The sequence below is a fragment of the Notamacropus eugenii genome, chromosome 2 (genome assembly GCF_028372415.1).
Source record: "Notamacropus eugenii isolate mMacEug1 chromosome 2, mMacEug1.pri_v2, whole genome shotgun sequence".
Taxonomy (NCBI): domain Eukaryota; kingdom Metazoa; phylum Chordata; class Mammalia; order Diprotodontia; family Macropodidae; genus Notamacropus; species Notamacropus eugenii.
This window is the reverse complement of record NC_092873.1, coordinates 152,232,700-152,258,419: the sequence shown is the minus strand read 5'-3', so window position 1 is coordinate 152,258,419 and position 25,720 is coordinate 152,232,700. Positions and strand designations below refer to the sequence as shown.

The following is a 25,720-nucleotide window of genomic DNA, read 5'->3' as shown; positions in this document are numbered from 1 at the left end:
ATGACCTAAATGATAAAAATGAGAAAACTGAATAACTGTTTGAACACTTAATAAAGGTTTAACTTTATATTTCTGAATTGTGCTACTTAAAAAAACAAAAACATAATCTAATGGTCAATATTTGTACCAAACACTATAAAAATTCAGAAATCAGAGAACTAAATTCACCTATTAAATAAATATTTTCATTGATGCTGACAGACTGATTTTAAATACAGTTAAGACAAGGCAAAAACCAAACCTGGTGATTAATTGCTTTTTTTCCCTGGCAAATACTGCTGTAACTTGTCTTCACATTAACTAATAATTAGATTCAAATTAAGAAAACTCATCAACTATTCTTTATTAAACTCAAATATTCTTACTCTGGCAAATTGTGAACTAATTCATGGATTTAAAAAATAATGACCATTAGAACAAAAATGAGAAAGTGATTTTAGTCACAATTCAATCACACTAATCCACAAAAATAAAATGAGATTTCAATAACAAAAACAGTATGACCTGCTAAAGGATCCTTGTTGATTAAACTGGTTGGGCAGTTCTGTTCTAACCTAAATAGGTATGAACAGCTTGAATCACTCCTAAAACAATTGAAAATATATCTATATAAATTATATACATATCTATTTTTCAATGCATACTGAGAACATCATAGAGCACTGTACCTATTCTGTCAAGCCTAAAAATTCAACTTAACTAAAAATAAAACATTGATGAAGAACTACTATGTGTAACGGGCAATTGTAGGCACAATTGAATAAGTAGTGGATGGGTTATCTTTCCTATGTCCAATATTTCACATAATATTCTTATTGTGCTTCCAGGTATTTAAAGGTAAGATGTTACTTTTCTAAACGCTTTTAAAATGTTAAACAATTTCAAGGGGAAAAAACCACTTTTTTACGCTGAGGAATTTTGAAACCAAGAGGCATAATTCTTTGAGTTAAGAAATGCAAGTTCTACAACGCTGCTCAAAGAGAAAAAAATAACTCATCAGGTTCTGTAATAGAACTAAATGGCTGCATCGACACCACAATTCAGAATGCTACATTTGATAATAGCAGTGTTCTACTCAAATGAAGAATTTCACAAAAAATTCTGTTTTACAAAGTATAGTCCTAGACTACAGAAACTCAAAGATTAGATAGATTTCTCCTGAAATAAGCTGTTATTTTGCTACAATACTTCCAGTAAGAGTCAAGTGTTATTTTAATTTATTCAAATTTAATTTATTCATTTGTGCTCATATAAAATAATTCAAAGTAGAAACATAAGAGCAACATATCAACAAATGTTTATCTCCTTCCAAAGTTTGGAGAAACAATTCCAGAATTGCAACAAATCACTTTTAACAAATTTAAAGTATAAAGCGTAAAAATGTACAATACTGCTGTTATCAACTGAGCTCTGATGACTTACGTTCACAATCTATGCAGAATGTGGCAGGAAATAAAGACAAGAAATCAAGCCAAAATTCCCCCAATGAATATAAAATTGAGATTTATCTTCTTTCGTAATAGAAGTTGTTTGTATTAGGAAAAAGATTTCTAGGCAGAAAAAATACTAAAGTTCAAATTCCTTGTTACTTAAAAATAATTTCCATTTCATGTCTTTAACATTTAAGCGCCAGAATTCTAGAATACCACCTTTGTGAAGGATATATGTATGTTCTCAGAAAAGTCTAGTAAAGAGTTAATTTTTCACATATTAAAAGCAGTTGGGCCAGTCTTAGTTAAATGGAATAGACAGGAGAGCACTTGGGCTCCTACCAAAAGCACATAGCAAAAAAAAAAAAAAAATGGCTGAGGGTTAGAAAGAAGAATAAGACTGCATGTATGAATATGCCCTTGAATTCAAGGGTGACCAGTTCTGACTGGTGACGATACTAAGGAATTTGTGAGAAAATCTAAGACCTTTCATCATTACGTAAGTTGATGGAAGGCTAGATGATTTTTTTTATTGTTGGCTTACCTCCAGCAAGACTTTTGGAAAAAAATTATTGGTAATCTAGCTTAAAACTAATGTGAGGAACAAACTAGGAGGGTAGAATAGATTATTAGTAGTAGGAATAATAAGTAAAAATTATAAAATTGTTTTTCAGGGCTACAAGATATAGGGCTATAAGATAAAGAACAGTTTTAATTATTAGAACCCCAATATACTGTTGATAATAGAATACAAAGTAGGTGATACAGTAGTTTTTCTAGTGACAGAGGGAGCCTATATATCATGCATGACAGGCAATATAATCAAATCTGTGTAATGATGAAATGAAGTTATTTTATTTCTACAAGTTCTATCACAAAGTTTTGTGTTAACACCCACTGTTAAGCTCAGGTACATATCAGTTTTCCACTTAGTTGCCAATGAAGTAAGATTTTCCATTTGTATGTCTTACCTTAATAGGGTTAAATGACTATCCAAATAAACTACTAGATAATGACATTTTAATTTTCTTTATAGTCTGTATTTGTTATTGTAATATCTCTAACCTAGCCCTCAGGGTAGGCTTTCCTCAAATACCACCCACTGTCCAATAAATTGTTCAAACCCTGGGGCCATAATGATCTAGATGAGTATACACAGGTTCACTCCATGATTTTATCAGCTAAGAAAATTTAATTTCCAAGCCATACTGAAGTAGGCACGAAAAAAATAAAGCATAAAAGGAATAATAGTGTAAGAGCTGCCATATAGTACCTTAAAGTTTACAAGGTACTTTATATAAATTGTCTCATTTGTTCAATCAATAAGCATTTATTAAGCATCTACTGTATGTCACGCACTATACTAAGCAGTGGGAATACAAAAGTCAAACGTGCCCTAAAAGACGTTATTTTCTACTGGACATATAAGAATATACACACTTGATACAAATGAATACAGGGTGGTTTTTTGGGGGGGATATCAGGTAAGGATTCATATACCAAGGGGTCCTTGACCTGAATCGTGAAGAAAAAAGGGATTCCAAGAAGCAGAGGTGAGGAGGGAATGCATCCGAGGCATAGAAGACATTCAGCGCAAAAACACAAAGAAGGCAGACACAATATCATATTCAGAATATCAATATTAGCAGAATAGCTAATAGGTCAGTATCAACTAAATTGTGAAGTACATGGAAATTAGTAACGTGTAAGAGGATTGAAAAGGTAAGAAGGGATCATATTGTGAAGGAGTTGAAATGCCAAACAGAAGAGCTAATATTTGATCCTAGAGGTAACAGAGCCACTGGAATTTTTTGAGAATTTCAGTTAAGTGGCAGTGAGGGACAGGCGTAATTATTATCCTCATTTAACAGATGCAGAAACTAAGGATTAAAATGAGTAAGTCACTTGCTCAGGGTCACTCAGTAAGTAAGTGACTAAGATAGGATTCAAACACATACCCTCTTATTTCTGAGTCCATCTTTCTAACCACTACACCATGATGCATTGCTATCGAAAAGAACTGTTTCCAGTACCATGCTGCAGCTGGAGACCTAGAGACCACTGTGACCCAGGAATAATATTATCTAATTCATTATTTTGCAATGATGTAAAATTTACCACTATTTTAGGATTGATGAATTATCAAATTAGGCCTTCTCCCCATCAATTCAGATTGTAACCCCTCTATAACTTAGTAGATAGTGTTCAAGGGTAGCTATGGTCAAAAAGAAATCCCCCCTTCAGCCCTCTCAGTGATAAGCCTTTCCAAACTTATGCTCAGAACTTATACTCAGAAGTACACACAGAGTTCCACAATAGGCAGCTGTCTTTTGCCACATATTCATTTGATTTTCCTTGATCTATCAATTGGCTAGGTGTGAGATTTCTAGAAATCATCACTCATTAGTGATCTGCCGTGGATTCACAGCAATGAATCCAGTAGAAAAGCTATGCCAAAATGTGCTCTTATTTTAGTTCAACTTAATTTCTGTTGATACCATAAGGTAATATCTATGAGGCAGGTTATTTACCTTCCCTTTGAGTATGTAGAGTGCATTATATATTTAGACCTCATTAACATAATTACTGATTAACATAAATACTTGTTAACATAATTACTGATGTACTTTGCTGTAAGCAAATCCTTAATATGAAAGCTCATATTTACATAAAATATAAATTTAGGAGTGATCATTTCCTTTTCAAAAAATATTCACAACAGGATTATTTTAAGTAGTAACTACTTCTAGAGGTCTAAAAATACATTTTTGAGGGCATTCTGTTTATGTTCAACTTTTCAGAATGTCATCTTCATAAAGCATGGTATTATTTATGAGAAAATCAGTACTGGAAAATTAAAATCTACGATAACATCCACACCTCATTTTTATCTTCTACTTAGCCTCCTTCTGCTGCTCCTTTGAACTCACAACACTTAATTTTCTCTCTTTTCTGCACTCGTGTTTTTTTCTGTAAAAGCAGAAAGAAAACTGAATTTGGAGACAATGGACTTAGGTTCAAATCTGATCCTACCACAAACAAATGTGACCTTTAGAAACTCATTTAATTTTTACGTATTTCAGTCTATTCAACTATAAAATAAGAGGTCTATAAATCTATGGTCCTTGATAAATAACTATTGCTATTAAAAAGTACTGTGGTATAATGGGGAGAAAAACAAACACTGGACCTTAAGTCAGGAAAACTGGTCTCAAATTGCACTTCTGCTATTTGCTACCACTGTGACCTTAGACAAGTCATTTGAATTCCCCGGGCCTACTGTTTTCTCATGCAGGAAATGAAGGGATTGCCTAGATCATGTCTAAGATTTATTCCAGCTCTAGACAATTGGAACTACTATTAAATTTATGTCTGCACACACATGTCCATGACTAGAGTATAATCATCCTGAGAACAGGGACTGAGCATTGCTTATTTTATTACCTGTGTCCTAAGCCTAGAATAAAATTTGCATAAACATTTGCTGAATGAGTGAAAATTGTTTAAAAGTAAAATATAACCCCTTCGACTTTACCTTTTTTCTCTCTCTCCTCTGGCAGACACACTAACAAGCAATGATATTCTCAAAATCTGACATTAGGAGAAAAAAAATTTCTGAATAATCCAAGAACTGAAAAAGGCAGCTAACTCAGAAGTCTGACCTGGGTTCAGGTCTTACCCCTGATATATGTGGTTGGGTGACCACTGGCAAACATGGTTGTGGGTCACCCTCAGTACCCTAGGCAACTCTCTAAAACTGTAAGTTGCAAAGAAGGTGCCAATTGCACTGGTAGAAGGTGTTTTCTCACCCAGGAGTTCCCCATATCAATGAAATGAGTTCTAATCCTTATTTCAAAAACTATATAACCTACTTTCAAACTGCTACTTGGCTACTGAAGGATTACTTTTTTTCCTCAGGGTCAAAGATATTCTAGTTCATGCAAAGGCATTGTCATGTAGTCTATAAAGGAATATTTTCTTTGTTGAAAGAAATCTATGATAGTTAGAATACACTTAGAACTGCAATAGAATGTAGTTTGTTACCCAATCAACACCCCAATACTGAGATATGCTGTGGGTCACATGTGAAACAGAAGGGAAATATGGGTTGAGCAAAGAGAACAGTGAAGAGCAGGAGAAATGAAAGAAAAGTAGACTCAGATAGGAAGGAAAGGAAGTAGAAAGGGAGTCCAGGAATATTTTAAGATCTACTTTTCCGATTACTATTCCCTGCATCCTACATTCCATCTGCTATGGACCTTTGCCAAAACTGTCTCCTACACTTGTCCTTCTTACCTCCTGCTTCACAGAATCCCTAGCTTCCTTTACAGCTCAACCTCAGCATACTCTAAAAGAAAGCCTGTCTTGATTATCCCATTTACTACCGCCCTCTTTCCAAAAATTATGCTGTTCTTATTTTGTATTTAATTTTATGCACTTTTTATCCAAGTATCTCCTTTCTGCCAATCAAATGTAAGTTCCTGAGAGTAACAACTGTTTTGTTTTTGTATCGTCAATGTCTAGCAAAAAGTCTGTCACACAGTTGGCAATGATTAAATGCTTATTGAATTGAGGAGAACTGAAATAGAATCAATAGGAAGTGATAACTTGGTGTATTACATACCAAATGTGAGAGAGAAAAGAGTACCAAGATTTTAAATATGGGAAACTTGGGGAATGGTGGCACAAATGACAAAAATAAAGTTAAAAGGAGCAACAGGTTTTCTGAAGAAATATAGTAAGTCTGATTTGGGGCATGATAGGTTTCAGAGATCCATGGAGAAACAAGATACAGTTGAATTGGGAGACATGACAAAATACTTATTTTTCTAAAAATAAATACTGCCAGTGTTATTTCTTTAAAGTATAACTGTTTATCAGTAATAATAATGACAACAGAACTTATTATATCATATTTTTCGAATACTATAATTTTCAAAATGATAGCAAGTTTTATTTTCTTAGACCAGGTCTGTGACATATATTGCACATATACTGAGATGATTTTGTTTAAAGGGGATGTTTTAGTTGATCCTTTTGGAGGGAAAGGTATAGACTAGTATAGTAGTTTCCTCTACATCTGTGCAAACTATCATTTGGCTTATAATGACAGTGGCTATTTAATGAACTTGTTGCTGTGCCTGTTTATTTACTTTTCATCCATGTGAAGGGGCCAAACTAATCATCTCTGTATCACACAAATTTAAGTATTGGTCAAAGGAAGTATCTCTGTCTCTTTATTTCATATGCTTCAAGATTATTATTATTTTTAAAATCACCTCACTTCTGATCATTACATGCCTTGACTAATTACATCATGACTAGGGTATCACTACTTATATCCGTCCCAATTCAACTGAACTATTCCTATACACACTATGTCGTATTTTTTTCAAAAACTGCTTGTATTATTATTATTATATAATCGCTATATTATTACTTAGGCATGTCCTTGAACTGAGTCTCGATTTTCCAACATACTAGATTTAAAGTTTTAATTATAGAAAGTTTTAATTATAGTAAAGTTTTCCATGATCTCAAAAATTCTACAATCTCTATGACTTTGACCTTATACTTCTACCAATATGTCAATGTCTGAAAACTGTATATTTTTTAATTTTGATAGTCATAAGGAATTTGTATTCCAGAGTACTCTATTTAAAAAACTATAACTTGAGACAGTAAAAAAAAGCAGAAGCTCTTTCATTAAAAGACAAAAATGCCTTCCTTTCTCATAATGATTTCTTATCTTTTTTTAGATTATTATAGTTAATGATGTTCTAATTCCCTTAAAAATACATATATGTATTCAACAATCGCTGACTTTTTAGTCTAGGTTAAGAGACCTCACAGAAAGGATGGAACAATGGTATGGAAACTTACCATGGTCTCCAACTGGACTCTTTATTGCAGCCTTATTGCTTCCATGTGTAAAAAAAAACAAATCTTTAAGCCAACCACAATCCCCAAGATTTTTGGCATTCTTATTAAGCACTAAATCCAGAAGACGGGGGAAAAGGATTTTACTTCTCTTGTGTGTTTTTTTGTCAGAGCACAATCCAATCAGACTCGTAATTTATTTCATCATCATGGGAATATGTGCTACAAATGAATAATAAAGGTAAGTTTCTACTGTGCCTAAAGCAATATGCCATATTAAATTTCTGTATGCCACAAATTATATTTCACATTATGATTTAAGTAATGTATATTTCTGCATATGATTTAATAATACTAAATAATTTTAGAGTTAATGTTGATAAAAATAATATCTGTAAAGATGGGAAAGAATTTTTAAAAATCTGTGATTGTGCAAGGGCAATAAATACAAATATCAGCATAAAAATAATTTGTTCATGAATTTCCTAAATTTTTATTTTGCTCAATTATGATATCTAACAGCCATGCTTTTTCATGCCTATCATACCCACATACACACACACACACACACACACACACACACACACACACACACACACACTTTTCAACTACTTCAGATGAATGTGGTCAAATTTTCACTTAAGAGAAGTATATCTTCACTTTTAGTACAAGTCAAATGGAAAACAGGAAAAAAAGTTCCTTCTCCTAAAGTGAGAACAGATGGAGATACAAATTTAGATGAGAAGAGATAACAAGCTTTAAATCTGAAACTGATGAATTTTCCCCAATAGAGGAGTGAAATACACCCAAGTCTGACCCTTTTCCCCTTCCACTTTCAAATGAATTAATTAATTTTAATAAGAATTTATTAGATTTTATATTTTATTTCTTAAAGTATTTAATTTTCACTAAATGAAAGTTCTATGTGCAAAGTTCATTACATAAGATTTTTAATAACTTTAATATATATAAAAATAACAAATTCTTCTAATACTTTGATCATCTTTCTACCTGTAAACAATATGGTTAGAACAATATAAATAGCATTTCTTTGAAAAAGATAAGATAGATATAGCAATACTTCATAGCATTTTATGTTTTTATATAAGATGATTTTGGAAGAAAATTTAAATATCACTGAATATGACACTTTTTAAAATGAAGAAACTGAGGAACAAAATGATTTAGTGACTAGCCCAAGGTCACACAGCTTGTCATGAAATCTGATCAAGTATTTGAACACAGAAAATTCTAATTCGAAATCCAGTGTCCTATCCATTACAGCATGCTCTCTTCTCCATATTAGCAAGCATGACAGGCAGCATATGTTAGTATACAAGAGATCAGCCTTGGAATTCAGAATACCCAGATGTATGAAATCTGGGCAAGTCACTTAATGTCTCAGTGACACAAGTAAATCTTTAATAATATAAATGACAAATGAATGCCCTGCATCACTAGTGAAAATTGACACTCAAAGGTGTGCACATCACAGAAATTACAAGTCTAGAACAAAAATATGATTAAATAATCTTTTAATAAAACACTGAAGATACTGACTGACATATTTGATATTTCCTGCATACAAGTCATTCTGTGATAACTCTATTTTGCATAGCATATTTTTCCCACTCAGAATTGAAAAGAAAAGAAAAATTTCTATTACATTAATGTTCAGTCTAAACTTTATCTCTTTGAGTAATATGGAAAGATTTTTAGGTGTTGATTTTATTTAATAATTTTTTTAAAACCATTCTAATATTCATAATAATTCTTCTGAATTTTTGTGATTAAAATCTATATTCGTTATTATATTACTGACCTAATGGGTGTAGAGATGAAGACTAGACTTGTGATTTCATTGGCTTAGGGATTTCCCAGATGTGGAAATTTCCTCTACATAAATCAACAACATTCTTTAATGTATATATGGAGAACTGTCTAGGTCCCTGAAAGCGTAATTTACTCTGATGTGAGATTTGAACCCAATTCTTTCTGGCTCTCAGGTAGGTTCTGTATTCACTATGCTATGTTGTCTCTCAGTGATTTAAAAGTGATTAGAAATTCACTAAAATAACGTTAGCAAATATTTTCCGGCTGCTCATTTTCACATATATTTTCCATTAGTTGATGTAATCAGGAGAACATTTAAGCCAGTATTTTAATCTACAACACACATATCTTTAAAAAAAAAAAAAACAAACTAGAAACTAAAACAGTGAAACAATGCTTCTAAGGTTTCTCAATTTAGAAAGCTTGTTTTATTTGTATGAAGGATTTTCCTTAGATTATCAAAAAGCAGACACCATGAGATAACAAGGTTACTTTCTGAAAAATTTTAAAAGGGAAAATCTGGCAACTAACAAACGTGGGAAAAGTTCATTATTTCAGCTAGGGTAAAGAATTACACCTTAGAATCATTACGTGATTTCAGTTTCACCAATGTAAGGCATTCTTAATTTACATCATAGATTTAAAAATCAAAAGACTACTAATAATCTTTAAATGAGTTTAAAGAATTCTCACCATATTTACAACACTTCAAAAGTACACAGCATTATCAAACATTATCATCATCTATAACAGCATCCTCACATCTTACTGCACAATCCCAGGAAAATCATTTTATCCTACATTTTCCTGGTATAATTTTTCATTAATATGAGGGGACATATTTGTAAACGCTGAGCTGTTTTAACGGCTCATTAAAATTCATTTCCTCCACATTGCATGATGCCATATACCCTTCATTTCTGCATAACTCAAATTTTATCTTGTATATGTTCAAATCCCTTGGTATAAGAAAATTAAATTTCAATTTTCTAAGTTCTTTAATGTTCGTGTATCATATCAATGTCTTGCTTTATTACTGACTGAAATAACTTCATGATTGATCAGTTGAAGCATTTTAATAGAGAAAACTAAAATGAATAAATTAAACAACTGATCCAGAAATTCAGTCATTCTCTTCTGACACTCCCTAAAGAAAGAGAGAGGATGGGTATGTATAACACACATAAAACTGACTGTGCCCTTAAGTGAGAGCACACTTTAAGGGCACAACTAGAAGCAGAATCCCACAGTTTTACTTTCCAATCTTTTTTGTCCACTTTTCTCTAGTCCACCACCACTACCTTGACCCCCCCCTTTTTGTTGTTGTGCAATTGTAATGAAAAGTTCATAACAAAGTTATTGTAACAAAGCAAATTTATAGAGAAAGCAGTCAAGTGAAGCTCAGATGTAGGCAAAAAGTACCAACCAGGGTTGCATGTGGGATACAGTGAATTAAACACATCATCAGAAAAATGTAATGCTCAATTTTTTTTTCCAGCTGGCTTACCATATGAACTTGATCTTAATGATCAACCTGTAACAACATTTAGCAGCACTCAATTGCCACAAATGAACAGAAAATTGGACAAGCAAGGGGGAAAAATGCTTTAAAATGCAAAACACTAATGATGCAAATAATACCGTAACATATTTAACAAGAAAGCTATTGTCTCCTAATAAAAAGGGAGGGAATGGCAGAAGCCAAATGAGAGTCCATACCACTAGGATAACATCTAGGAACAGGGGGTAACCAGGGTGCCTAAGAGATTAACTGCCCCACATCAGGGAAAAGAGGCAGGATAAAGCTTTGGGGCTGATCGAGTATTGTGGTTGAGTCCCTAAGAGGTCACTGCATGTGCATCTTGGATGAGAAAGGGCAATACAGTCTCAGAGGGAAGAGGGGGAAGAAAGAAAGAAAAAAATTGACATTACAAGAGTCTCAAAGCTTGCTTTTACTAAATTTTGTACATAACCTTTCATCATATGTCTTTGCATTAATTAAGCTCATATAATTGTAAGTAGCAATAATACTCTTCATTTTATAGTTATAATTTAAGTTATAATTATGGAGGGTTAATCTTGTTCTAATTCAAAGAAGACAAATATATTTAAATCTTTCATTAATGTCACTTCTAAAACAGTTCCTCTTCCCTTAATCAACATTTTGAATTATTTTATTGTGCTTTATAATACAAATAAAGCTATAGCAATTAAAATTTTTTTAAATCAATAGCTTCCTACAAGCTGTAATAAATACTGAATTGGCATTTAATGTTACTAAAGGTAATATTTTTATTTCTGAGGAAGTGCTCTGATTGATTTTTACACAGTCCATTTATAATAAGGTAGAATCTCTACTAATATGCAGGTGAATTAAAAACTGAATCAAAAGTCTAATATGAAAATTAATATAAATATTTGAGGAATTAAGAAAAATTCTCAACATAGCCAAAGAACAGTACAATTTTAAAAGTAAACATTTCATTCCAGGGATGTATTTTACATTAAAACATGTCAGATTTAATTTGCTTTTCAATATACAAAATAAAGGAAAAGGAAAATACTTTTTTAAAGCTATCTGCTTTGTGATATGGCATGAAAATATGAATAAAAGCATTAAGTAAATACTCTAACAACTGGAAGTGATACAGAAAGGAATATTATTTTCTTCTCATGTAGCAGGACATACATTTTGAGTGACTATTTTAAAATATAAATCTTTACCTAAGCCTTTCAACCATTCTGCTGCAGCTGCCAGTACCATAAAGTAATTTAGCTACCCAAATGACTTTAAAAGACTGACTTTTTGACAAAGTAATTTATTACAAGTTGGAGTTTAAAAACATTTAAGACTAACTTCAAAATGAACCATTTCATAGTAAGCTTTGGTTTCATTAGGGGAAAACATCTGATTCAAACTGAGAAGACTTTTCAAAACTCTGCATATAGCTTATTCAAATATAATTTTAAATACCCCAAAACATGGTATACTGAACTGGTTTCAAACTTTCCCCTACAAAGCATTTTTCAGCTCTTATTTTTACACAAATCCCTTTTCCAGAAGATATAATTGCACCATTAACTAAAAGTCAGTGAACATGGATTTCAGTGAAGTACTTACCTTTGTATGTTGTGATAAGTAGTTTTTTCTCCCTAAGACACAGGAAAATCTACAAAATATTAGAACTTATGCTAAATACAAAAGAGAGAGAGAGAGAGAGAGAGAGAGAGAGAGAGAGAGAGAGAAGAGAAGCTACTGTACCTGAACCGTAGAACTGATCTCCGATGCAAAGCCTCCTGTCAAGGGAGCCTCATGACTGATCATGAGTCGCCCAGTTTTGGCCACTGACTGAAAAAGACAAAAATTCAGTTTTTAAGAGTTGGTACTTTTTCCAGTTTAATGATATTACAGATTTATAAGTGGTTTGAGTTCAGTTACATGCATAACTCAATACTGGAATCTTAAAATACATTGAATTGCCTTTCTTTTGATGGTAGTCTATTTTGACACTATCTGAAACAAAACAAGTAACACTTTTTCAAATGACATTATATATTAACAAAGGGAGAGAAAACATAATTCAGTAGATCCACTGTTAACCCAACATTTTTGTGATAGATAACAAATCATTTTCAGCTGAGGCTGTTGGAGTTAAACATTTTCCTATATCACTATGCCAATTTTCCTCTTTTTGTTGCAGTAGTAGAGAGAAACTGCTATGTTTTGTTCATTTCAATGTATACATTTAAATATTCAAATTTTAAGAAAAAACTAGGCAGTTGAGGAGAAAAGTATCAAAATAGTGTGGAAAAAGTAGTATGGAAAAAACAGGATAGATAAAAAGACAAACTCAGAATACTGAAAACAATGGAAAATTACAGGCAAAGTTGATGGGTTTCTAAGTTTTTTCAGAACCTGTATGATAAATATAATGAATCAGAACATCACCATTCAATTTTAATGTAAAAAATTACATCTGATAGGATCCCTACAAATGATTGATAAACATAGTAGTTCAAAAAGGTATATAATATATACTATATTACAAGATGGTATGAAAAAGTTTAACCGTGACATTAAATGCAGGATTTAAGTTATGTTATGAGGTTAAAAAAAGATAACAATGATTTTTCAATTATATACTCATTTTCTCTTTCTTAAATTTTATATTAAATTTTTATGCCTATGAGACATGAATATCCAAATTAAAATATATTTATGGTATTTCCTCTCTAAATACTACACATGATGGATTTTAAGATATGAATTATTTATAACCAAGAGAAGATCAGAGAACGGGTCAGTGACTACGCTAAAAATTCTAAATGGTTCACCTGTTACAGTTATGTTACAAATAAGACTCAAAATATTTTATCTACTCAGTCACAAATAAGTGACAAACTAAAAAATATTGTCAACTGAATTTAACAAATAAAAGCTCTAACCCTAATATATTCCTATTTAGTTTTTTTAATAAATGTCAGTTATATCATATGCAAACTATAAGTACAAAATTAAATTTACTAATTAAGTATTATATTAAATTTATATTATATTATATTAATTTAAATTATATTAAATTTACTAATTAAGTATTATATAACTCTAAAGATGTATCTTTAAAAGAAAAAGAATCTCAAAAATAACCTGATCTTAAGGAAGGTCACTTTAAAAAAAAGGCAGGTATTAACACTATGAATTAATATTCTTAGCTAAAGCTTTTCCAGGCTTGACCTGTTCAGGAAGTCTACAACCAAGGGAGTCATCTTGTATTCAGTTTCACATAAAAGGGATTTTGAGACTTAACAAAAGTAGCTCAGTTATCTTAAAATGCCATTAATGGTAAACAGAAGAATAGTGATTGCTATGGTAACTGAAGCTAAAATCATTCAAGACTTAACTAAAGCAAAACAGTCAGCATTTTCAATTGCATTTCGAAACAAATATGCAGAGTATGGAGACTGCATGATTCCCTGTGCCTAGCACTAGTTAAACACACTACAGATATTTAACAAATATCTGTTGATTCACATGAACTGATATATTCTACAATTGCCTCCAGGGAATCTTCCACGGACAGTTATATTCAATAATACCAGCAAGTCCCAGTAGAATGGATGGTATTGATGGCTATTAGAAAAGATCACAAACAGATGGGAAAAGATATAAATTCTTGCTGGAGTAATTAAAATATCGGGGAATTAATTATCTGATTGTAGGTTTACTGGCTTAGAGGAAAGTCATGCACCAAAAAAAAAAAAAAGCATCATAGCACTCTTCCTATGTGTTCCTTTATTACAAATATCACATCCATCTTATGAGTCGAATTTGTCTGTGTGCCTTTTATTCAGCTTCCTCCCTGTCTGCCTAATCAAGGAGTAAACACAGTGAGAAATGTACTGTCAGAATCAGGTAAAAAGCCTTATATTTCCAATTTTTTCAGTTTATAAATGTGGATATAATTATAGGTAGAATTATACAGATATGACTGTAGCTCAGAAGAATTAAGGAACATAAAGAACCAGAATGAGATGTTCTGAGGTTCCCATTTCTAAGAGCAGTATAGAAATTGATATTTCAGATGGGGCAATCAATCAGCATTGTGTTCAGAAAGGGAGGCAAATCATTTAATTATCTAAAAAGTATCCTTGTTTGTTGGAGTATCCCAAAAACCTGTTTCTTCATACTCATTTTATTAAAATGCAGAAGACATCAGTCTTCTTAAAGGGATGATATTAAGAAAAATGTTTGTCACCAATAAAAATTCCCAAAGCTAAATCATATTACTCAAGGATGTGAGTACAAATGTATTTCTGGCAAGTTTATTCATAATTATCACTGGTTCACTGTCTTTATCATTTTCATTCCTCTCTTCATTCCTCAGCATTCTGCTGAGTACCCTCTCTTTAAATATACATTCCCCATTTCTGTGTTCTTTTATAAATCTACTTAATGTCATATCAAATATCTGGCCAAAAGCACAAGGCATGAATGTTTGTGGTAGGGGAGGGGGAGAAGACACAATTAGATTTCTCTTTTCCCTTCCTGTCCCTACCTCCCTAAGCACAGCTTTGGTTACTTCTTGTAGGATGAAGTGAGTGCATATAATTTTCATGTGTTCAAATAACACTCTACATAAAATGATAAACTATTTCAACACACCATTTCTGGTTGCTAGGGTAAGGTACTCAGAAGTCCTTTCTCTCCATAGGCTTCCTTAACTAAAGAAGTCCCAACCCACACAAAAATAATAATAATATTCATTTGTTTATATAACACCACATATGACTACGTAAGCTGTAGAGTGCAATGAAACCAAGGCTATTCTGTTCAACAGAAAAGGATACAATCAGATAACAAATGAGTAGGTTGTACACTTTTTCTGACAATAGTTACAACTATTGTTCTGAACGTTACATAACAATAGTTACAGTTTGCTTTGAAGATAATAATTGAATTATATTAAACCATCACTGAAATGTTAATTACTAGAAAATTATTTTACAGTTAGTCTAAAGTATGTAAGCCTTAATTTTACTCTTTCAGTGAACAAAAACCTAATTTCTCTCCATCCCACTCTCTTCCACTCTGGTCACTGAAAAAGATAAAAAAATCCTGCAACAAATATGCATAATCAAGAAAACAAATTCTCACATTAACCATGCCCAAAAAATATTTGTTTCAGTTTGCACCTTAGTTAATCACCTCTTTCTTAGGAGGTGAGGAGCATGTTTCTTTATGATCCCCTGGAATCCAGATTGCTGATTAGAATTCTTAAGGTGTTTGTCTTCACAGTGTTATTGTACAAATTGTTCTTCAAGTTCCACTCATAAGTATATAATTTTTAAAGATAAACTTTTATTACTTTTAGTGACAGGAGAGGGGAAATCCTTCACAGATGGTCTTTCCAGATAGGATTTTACCAGTGACAGTCATTTAGCAACTAACAATTCCACAGCAATTTAAAAAGCACGACCAACTTGAGACAATGAAAAGAATAAAGGACAGAAAGTCAGAAGATTTTAGTTCTAGTCTGAGATATGTTACTTAGTACTGAAACTGATATAAGGAAACGTATATGCCAAGGTTCAATCACCTCCTTTGATAAGTATATTTTGATTACCATTTATATCCCTCAAGATTTTAAAGCAACAAAATGATAAAAATTCCTTCAAATATTTGGTGCACTTAATATATTAATTGTATTATTAATATTATAGCAATAATCTCCACCCATTTGATCCAGTTTATGTGGTAATTATTTCATAGGAAAAAGTAAGCTTCAGATATGACAGAAGTGATAGATTAATAGAATCTAAATTAATGATATTTTTAATGCAACATTAATAACAAGACTCAATGGGAGCAAACTTGCAAATTTAAATATACCTTTGCGGAAAAAAAGCTGGCAAAACAGCTAGTACAGCTAGCAGCCCAAAAGTTGAACATATGTTTTAGTGAATCTGGTCTGTAAAGATTTTTAAACACAATTCATGCAGGAAAACTGTTAAGCTGTCATTCCAAAAGAAAATGTTGTAGACAGGATGACTGTTAAGTTTGCATATATCGAAAGCACAACATTGACATCAGAAAAGTAAAAACAGATCTTTTTTTCATTAAAACCTTCAGCAAGATATTTTTCCACAGTTTCACTAAGAAATAAAACCCTGATGAGACATTGTTATAAGCCAATTAACAAGTTATCATTACAAATAGATGAACATAATAATTGTCTTTCATTGTGGTCAATATATCACTTGCGTGATGCTATATAGTTGAAAATAAAGTTTGTGAAAAGCAAATGACTAATCCAAGTCTGCCTTTACGAATACCCCCTTAAAAGTTGAAGCTGATGTACAATTTAACCCGGCGGATTTAATTTTAATACTTATGCTTTGTTAGTAAGAGTAATCTTGAAAAATAATTTTTAACACAAGCCATAATCATTAATCACTTTAAACTCCCACCCAAATGAATGAGCTCAAATACTTTTTGAAATAGTTTTTCATCTATCTACCAAAATTTTCATACTAACCAGTTAGCCAAAAACATCTTACAAATCATCACAAGCTAACAAATGTTTTGGTATTTGCCTATTAAACATTATTCATCAGTGTGACCTTCACACACATGACAGCAGAATTCGCCAGTATTCCACTGGAGAAAAACCAAAGCTGAGAGAGAATGAACCAGTCATAGGCTTCACAATAAGTCTTATCTTGGCTAATATGATAGCAATGGAGTTTCAAGTATTTTGGTATAGTAGGAAAATGGTGTAAACTGAAAAAAATACCTAAGTTCATATAGGGTTTTAACACACATGGAAAAAACTAAAAGGGTACAAGCGAAGCCTGAGAGAGAACAGAATAAACTGTAGAATGGAAAGACAAGCAAATGATGGTGATAAAGAAATGGAACATTGAAAATTTTCAGAAACATTAATTCCCTGTCCAATCTTTCCCTGAATAACTAAATTATGTAATTGGTGACAGAATATTAAAGAAGCCATGAAATAAACATTTACACCAAAATTAAAGGCTTCTCTTTTTTTCTGAAAATGTCTTCAAAATATCTTTGCAATTTTTTGGCCAACTCTGGGGTACCATGAGATAAATGTTACATGGTTTCACTCTTTTCTCCCACCAGCAAGTCCCAGGACTGGGCTCTCTGGTTTCTCTACAGATAGGATTCTTATAATAAACTTTTATCTGAAGCAGAGCACCTAGATCTCACTCTTCTCCCTTCTGTAAAAACAGCTCATAGACCTTCTTTTGTTGTCTTTTTAATGGATCTACTAAGTAATAAAATACTAAAGAAAAAATTTTTAAATTTACTGGCTTCTTATCTGTTCATTCTGGTCCTAAATATAATATTATTTGGAACCAAGAGTAAAGTTCCTGACCAAGCCCTTTTTTCCAGACTTTCATTCTGAAGTGAGCTAGTCCAATCCAATCTGAACTGGACATAAGATCTAGTTCTAGGATCCTAACTAAGGTAAATTTGTTGATAAAGGCTCCTAAGTACTTTTTCAACTGGCTTACCAAAATCACGATGTAGAGTGCAGGTATGTTATTTTATGGTCTCATCAACAATCTCGTCTCTCAGGTCCACAAGGAGCTTACCTTACCATGAAGACAGAAAGACATGAACTTACTGAAGCATTTTTGCTCCCTGACTCCTTTAGCAAATATGTCCCATTCTACACTGGCTTTCAAGGACTGTCTTCTAGACACTGCCCTCAGTAAATAGTTACATCCTTAATCTCTGGAGCATCTCCACCTCTGTCTATGTCATATATATATGTAAAAGCTATTATCACTGTCTTAGCTATGACTTCAAGGAATAGAGTAACACTTCAGTTGCATATTCATAATTGTATATTTATTCTCATCAGCGGTGTTAGCCTCAGGACAAATCACAATCTCATTATAACTTAAGTGTTCACTGAGAGTGATTGGAGCCAAAAGATGTATGACACTTTGCCAAGCTGCTGATGACCACAGACCTAATCAGACCTGGAAGCGAACTTAGATCATCTAGATCAAGGGTTCTGAACTATTTTAGGGATATGGATTCTTCTTGGTAGCCTAATGAAGTCAATGGAAACCTTCTCAAAAATGATGTTTTTAAATGCCTAAAAACAGGGTTAACAAAGAAAATAAATTATACTGGGGAGGAGCTAAGATGGTGGAGTGGAAAGATACGCATACGCTTAGCTCTTACCCCACAACCCATAAAATACCTGTAAAGAAAAACTCTCAACAAATTCTAGAGGAACAGAAGCCACAGAACAACGTAGTGGAGGAGATTTCTGTTCCAGAAAGACCTGAAAAACTGACGGGAAAGGTCTGTTGCGCACTGGACAAGGAGCAGAGCCCAGCCCTGCCTTGGCCAGGCTGCACCAAGGGAAGCAGATCCAAGCAAGCTTCAGGGATGGAATCTCCAGCAGCAGCACAGATCCCTCAACCCACAGGTGCCAAAGGTTAGTGAGAGGGTCTTTTCAGCTGCCTAAGAGGGGAGTGGGGTGTCCCCATAACTCAGGCCCCCTCAGGAGACAGCAGTGGAGGCGGCTGCAGAAGGGGGCTCTCAAAGCAAGCAGTGGACCCCATCCATTGTTGAAGGTGTCCTTGTAAACCCCCTAAGGGAACTGAGCCCGTGTGGTGGCCCTGTCCCCACCTGAGCAGCTAAACTTAATCTCACACTGAATAGCAGCCCTGCCTCCGCCAAAAACCCCTAAGGCTTGGGAGCAGCGCATTTGAATCTCAGCCCCCAAGTGCTGGCTGGGTGGAACTGGAGGCAAGGTGGTTGTGGAGAAGAAAACTCAGAAGTCAAGTATCTGGCTGAGAAGATGCCCAAAAAAGGGAAAACAATAAGACCATAGAAGGTTACTTTCTTGGGGAACAGGCGTCTCCCCCATCCTTTCGGATGAGGAAGACCTAGGCATCCTGCCAGAGGAAGTCAAGGCCTCTGCCTCCAAAGGGAACTTAAAATGGGCTCAGGCAACAGAAGACCTTAAAAAACAAGTTAGCAGCTTACTAAAGGAGAACCACAAAAATGCTGAGGAAAATAACAGCTTTAAAAAGAGGCTAACTCAGTTGGAAAAAGAGGTCCAAAAAGCCAATGAGGAGGAGGTCTTAAAAAGCAGAATCAGCCAAATGGAAGAGAAGGTTCAAAAGCTCACTGAACAAAATAATTCCTTGAAAGAGAGAACTGAGTTCAGGGAAATGAATGACTATGAGTTAAACCAAGCAGTTAGTAAACAAAACCAAAAATTTGAAAAAAATAGAAGATAAGGTGAAACAACTCATTGGAAAAACAACTGACTTGGAAAATAGATCCAGGAGAAATAATTTAAAAATTATTGGACTACCTGAAAGCCATGATCAAAAAAAGAGCCTAGACATTATCTTCCATGAAATTATCAAGGAAAACTGCCCTGATATTCTAGAATCAGAGGGCAAAATGGATATTGAAAGAATTCACTGATCATCTCCTGAAAGAAACCCTAACAGAGAAACTCCTAGGAATATTGTGGCCAAATTTCAGAGTTCCCAGATCAAGGAGAAAATACTGCAAGCACTTAGAAAGAAACAATTTGAGTACTGTGGAAATACAATCAGGATAACACAGGATCTGGCAGCTTCAACATTAAGGGATCGAAGGGCTTGGAGTGAGTATTTCAGAAGTCAAAGGAACTGGGATTGAAGCCAAGAATCACCTACCCAGCAAATCTGAATATAATACTTCAAGGGGAAAAATGGTCATTCAGTGATATAGTCCAATTTCAAGATTTCATGCTGAGGAAAACACCAGATCTGTATTTAAAAATTTGACTTCCCAAGACAAGAATCAAGAGAAGCATGAAAAGGTAAACAGAAAAGAAAAATCATCAAAGACTCTCTAAAGTTGAACTGTTTACATTACCACATGGAAAGAAAATATTTTTAACTCTTGAATCTTTTCTCAGTATTTGGGTAGTTGGAGAGATTGTACATACACACACACACACACACACACATACACATAGATAGATAGAGAGTACAGCATGTGTTATATCAGAAGAGATGATATCCACACACACAAAATAAAATAAAATAAAAATTAAGGGGTGAAGGAGGAAAATTCTGGGAAGAGAAAGGGAGAAATGGAATGGGGCAGGCTATAATTCATAAAAGAGATAAGAAAAATCTTATTTAATGGAGGATATAAGGGAGAAGAGGAGAGGGGGAAAAATAAAGCTACTCTCCCTACATGTGGCTGAAGGAGGGAATAACATGCTCACTAAATTTGATATGAAAATTTATATACACCACAGGAAAGAAGGAGAGGAGGTGACCAGTGGAGCAAGGGGAATGTTAGAAGGGAGGGCAAATGGGAGAAGGAAGTCACTAGAAAGAAACACTTTCAAGAAGGGACAAGATCAATTGTAGGGAGGAAAAATAAGGGGGGATAGGGTAGGTCAGAGGGCAATATAATTAGTATTACACAACATGATTACTATGGAAGTCTTTTGCAAAACAACACATATTTAGTCTGTATTGAATTGCTTCCCTTCTCAGTGGGGCTGGGGAGGGAGGAGGGAGGAAGATAAGTTGGAATTCAAAGTATTAGAAACGAATGTTGAGAATTTTTATTGCATATAATTGGGAAATAAGAACTACAGGGAATGGGGTATGGAAATTTATCTTGCCCTGCAAGAAAAGAGAGAAGATAGGGATAGGAGAGGGGTGGGGTGTGATGGAGGGGAGAGTACATTGAGGGAAGGAATAATCAGAATGTAAGGTATTAGGAAGCGAGGGGAGGGAAGTGATGGGGAGAAAAATTGGACATGTTACAAAGTGAGGTAAAAGCAATTATTATTAAAACAATAGACTGAATTAATTACTGAGAATAAATCAATGACATCTTTAGTTTGGAGAAAAGAATTTCGGTCTAAATTTCCTAGAGGAAGGTAACCTCAGGTAAAGTTTGGCATTGATGGAAAAGTCAAGGTTTCAATGGTAAATTTGATTTTATGATTGCCATTTAATCAAGAACTAGAACATGTATAGAAAGGCATGTAAGCCACTTAAGACTTGCCTCAAAAGATGTTCCTTAGCCAAAGTGGAACTACAATCATATTTGAAACCTGGTTACTGAAACTTGCCATTTTTAGATGCTATGGGACTATTAAGTGACTATTCTTCTGAGTGGGCAGCAAGAAAGACGATCTGAGCCTCCAATACATGATGCCAGTAAGCTGATGAGATGCTGGTACAAACTGCATAGGTGATCTCAAGGGAAGGGTGGAGGAGTGGCTGTTGAGCATGGGCTGAGGTAGGATTCTTCTGACTCAATTTCCCCACTGACACCTGGCAGATCTTAAGCCTGACTGAATGCAAGTGGATAATCTAATCCTGCCTGAAACTGACATGAAGTTGGGGTGATATTGTAAACCTACTATTGGTGGCAATTTCCTATAGTCAAAAGGTTTGTAAGCTTAATACCAGATCTATTCAATTATAGATTATGGGTAGGGGAACATCCGAGGTTGTCTAAAATTAAACTATTAGGCACAGGACTTTAGACCAACAACAATAAGTTAAGGTCCTTTAATTCTCAGTAATACTGTGGAGACAATTAGGTCAAGAGCTTGTGAAGTAAGCAACATAAATATTATTTGTGTCTCGGTTAATGTTTAAAAAAAAAAATTTCTTTTGTGGTCCATATTGTAAATGCTTTAAAAAGAAGTATCACCTGACCAAAAGTTGGAATTGCTTTATCTGTTATAAACTGTGTTAAAAATAAATAATTAAAAAATACTCCCTCTACCATACCAATCATACCTCAAACATGCCTGCTTTGAAAGACTTACAGGGGAATGAATTTGAATGACAATGAAGTTGGCAAAAAGGAATTTTTCTCTTTCTTTTTGTGGGCTAACAGGTCTGAGTCTTGTGTAGATTTGGGATTTATAGAGGTGGGGTAAACTCTATGACTCTAAATACAAATAAATGACATTCAATTTTAAATAAAAAATATTTTCAGGAGGAACACAACGTAACAATAAGTCAATAAGATATGTAAAATCAACTGAGAACAGAGCTAAAGGATCAAGGAGGAAGCATGATACAGGGAAGGCATTGGATTAGTTACTTCCTTAGTCATGAATCCCAGCTCTCCACTTAATACAAGTGTGACTTTAGGAAAACCACATAACCTCTCTGAGCATGTTTTCTCATTTATAAAGTGAGGGGAGGAGACTAGATGAATTCAAAAGTCTCTTCCACACCTACATTTTTGATCCTAAGGATTATGCCCACGAAAGCAGAATTTATTTTCTCAAATTCTTTATGAGCGTCTTCTGGCTAGTTACGTGCTAACCCAAGTGCAGTATTAAGAAGCCATTCATTTTAACTGTCACTACTGAAAGTGATTTCAGTGAATAAAGCAATTCTATAGTAACATGGACCAAATATTAGGATGGTTAGGATGACTGAACTGACCCTCTTTCTTACTATTCTTTTCAAGCATGTAGGTATAGCTCAGAAAAATCAGAAAAACTAGTACTGCCAGAAATGACTGATAGTCTACTATTAGGAATTTTTGTTGTTGAGTACTTTCAGTCAGGTCCAACTCTCAAAATCAGAAAAACTAGTACTGCCAGAAATGACTGATAGTCTACTATTAGGAATTTTTGTTGTTGAGTACTTTCAGTCAGGTCCAACTCTCTGTGACCCTATATGGAGTTTTCTTTGGAAATGTATTGGAGTGTTCACCATTTCATTCTCCACTTCATTCTGAGATGAGGAACTAAGGCAAACAGGATTAAGTGACTTGCCCCAAGTCACATAGCTAGTAAGTGTCTGAGATCAGATTTGAATTCAGGAAGATAAGTGTATTGTTAATGTATTTTTGCATAATGGGAAGATCTTTCTCATCCCTTGATAGACCCATGTGACCTGCTTGAGTTACACGGAAGCCTGAGTCACATGAGTCTGTGGTGGGAGGAGCTTGCCCAATGGGTGAAGCAGGAAAAATGAAGCAAAGCTGAGAGGAAGTTGGACATAGCAGTTAGAGCTGAGGCAGAGAGGGGGAGCAGACAGTGAGCTGTGAGTGCTCATGTGTGGGAAGGCCCTAGCAGAGGGAAGGTGGTGCCCCTTCATTGTTGTTGAGCATAGATATCCTTGTTGCTATGACTGATTTGGCTTTCTGGTGTATAAATAAATGTTTTGGTTCTATCTTCCAAAAAAAAAAAAGAAAAGAAAAGAAAATCAATTATATTGAAATATAGTTATCAAAATACTTTCAAAACAAGCTGACAGAAAAGAATCTTTAATCTAAACCAAATCCTCATCTCACAGAAGAGGAAACTGAGACCAAGAGAGGTAAAGCGACTGTTCCAAAGTAACCCAGACAGTAATTATCAAAGGTGGGATGAACTCAGGTCCTCTGACTCTAAATCCAGGGTTCTTTCCACTGAACAAGTTGCATTTCTAAATTCCACTAGGCTAGTAGTTGGACAAAAAATATCTAGACCTTGGATGAATCTGTACAGCTTTGTAGAATCAAACATACTTCATTGAAAGGGTGTTCTACAAGTCAGGATTACCTGCAGATTATGAGGTACTGTAGTAGATAGACCTTTCAGTGAAGGTATATTTTCTTATTATACCTTTATTTAAATTATTTGTCCATGTATCTTCATCTTCAGCCTCAAGAGGGAAAGGGTTACTGTGTCTTATCAAGACTGAAACTTATTAACAAGTATAAAAGACAGTGCTCCAAATCACTAATAAGAAAAAAGTCTAGCAACTCTAAGGTTTTACTTCACACCCAGAAAATTGGCAAAAACAAAGAGCGGAAGAGTTATTGTTGGACGGGTGGTAGAATGACAGATATACTCTAAGTAGAGATAAAAATTGGTCCAACCATTCAGGAAAGCAATTTAGAATTGTGAAAAGAAAATGATGAAAACATACATAACACTTTGACTCAAAGATCCTACTTCAAAGCAAGGTCAATAATAAATAGAAAGGTGCCATAGAAACCCAAATATTTATACCAGCACTATTCTTAATAGCAAAGAATTAGATGTTCATTGCCTGGGTTCAATAACCTGTAGAGTATGAATGGCATGGAATACTACTTTGCTAAAAGAAATGATGAGGATAGAGAAGCACTGGAAAACTTATGTGAACTAATATAAAATGAAGTAAGTTGAGTCAGGAAAACAATTCAAAAAGTACAAAAAACAAAAACAAAAACGGCAAAACTGAATGCTATTTTTATTATAATAACAAAAATTTGTGCCAAAGGAGAGATATAAAATTGACTACTCTGCTTCTTTGAATAGGTGGGAGAATTATAAGCTTGCAATACTGCATTATAATGTCAGGCTGCTTTGATAAATTCGTTACATTGGCTTCTTTTCTTCGCATGCAAATAAAATACAGAATGCATAATTGCATTGGCTGTGGGCCAACTTAACATTTTATATTTCTGAAAAATGTAATTTGTAATTAAAAACTAAAGCAGTTTCAAGTATCAATCGCATTTATTTGTATAACACTTTAAAGAGAAGGTAAGTGACTTGCTCATAGTAGCACAGTTGGCAAGTGTCAAAGATGAGGAAAAAAACTCAAGCCCTGCTATTTTAATTCAGTACTCTTCCCATTACACCACAAAATCCAGCTTCTCATAAACTCCTTTCCCACTTTTTCTAAAATTTTTTTTTCTTATCTCTGTATAAGTTGTTTTTTTTTTTCTAATACAAGGTAAAAGGGGGCAAATTGAGGGAAATGAATGTTTTGGTTTTGCCTCTGTATTCACATCACCTAACACAGTGCAGGGCACACAGTAGATGCTTAATAAATGATTGATGACTGACTGAATGATGGTAACAACTGAAAAGAAGGGTACTAACAACTGTAAATATGTGAAGCCACTGGCACAATCTATAGACTAAAATAAACCAAGCAATTTTCAAAATAACTTTTAATGCTGATTGCAAAATTTGAGAGATCTCTATAACTTTCCAAGTTAATCTAATATGAAATGTTCCAAAGTTCTAATGCACAGGACAATCCTAAATCAG

General features: G+C 33.8%; 1 protein-coding gene across 1 annotated transcript in view; it reads right to left on the bottom strand.

Moving 5' to 3' along the window:
* Window positions 1-25,720, bottom strand: part of BCKDHB (branched chain keto acid dehydrogenase E1 subunit beta) — a 258,801-nt gene that overhangs the window by 78,182 nt on the left and 154,899 nt on the right. The window contains exon 9 of the mRNA XM_072642674.1: window positions 12,406-12,492. Within this exon, the coding sequence (XP_072498775.1) occupies window positions 12,406-12,492 (87 nt within the window). The remainder of the gene's footprint in view (window positions 1-12,405; window positions 12,493-25,720) is intronic.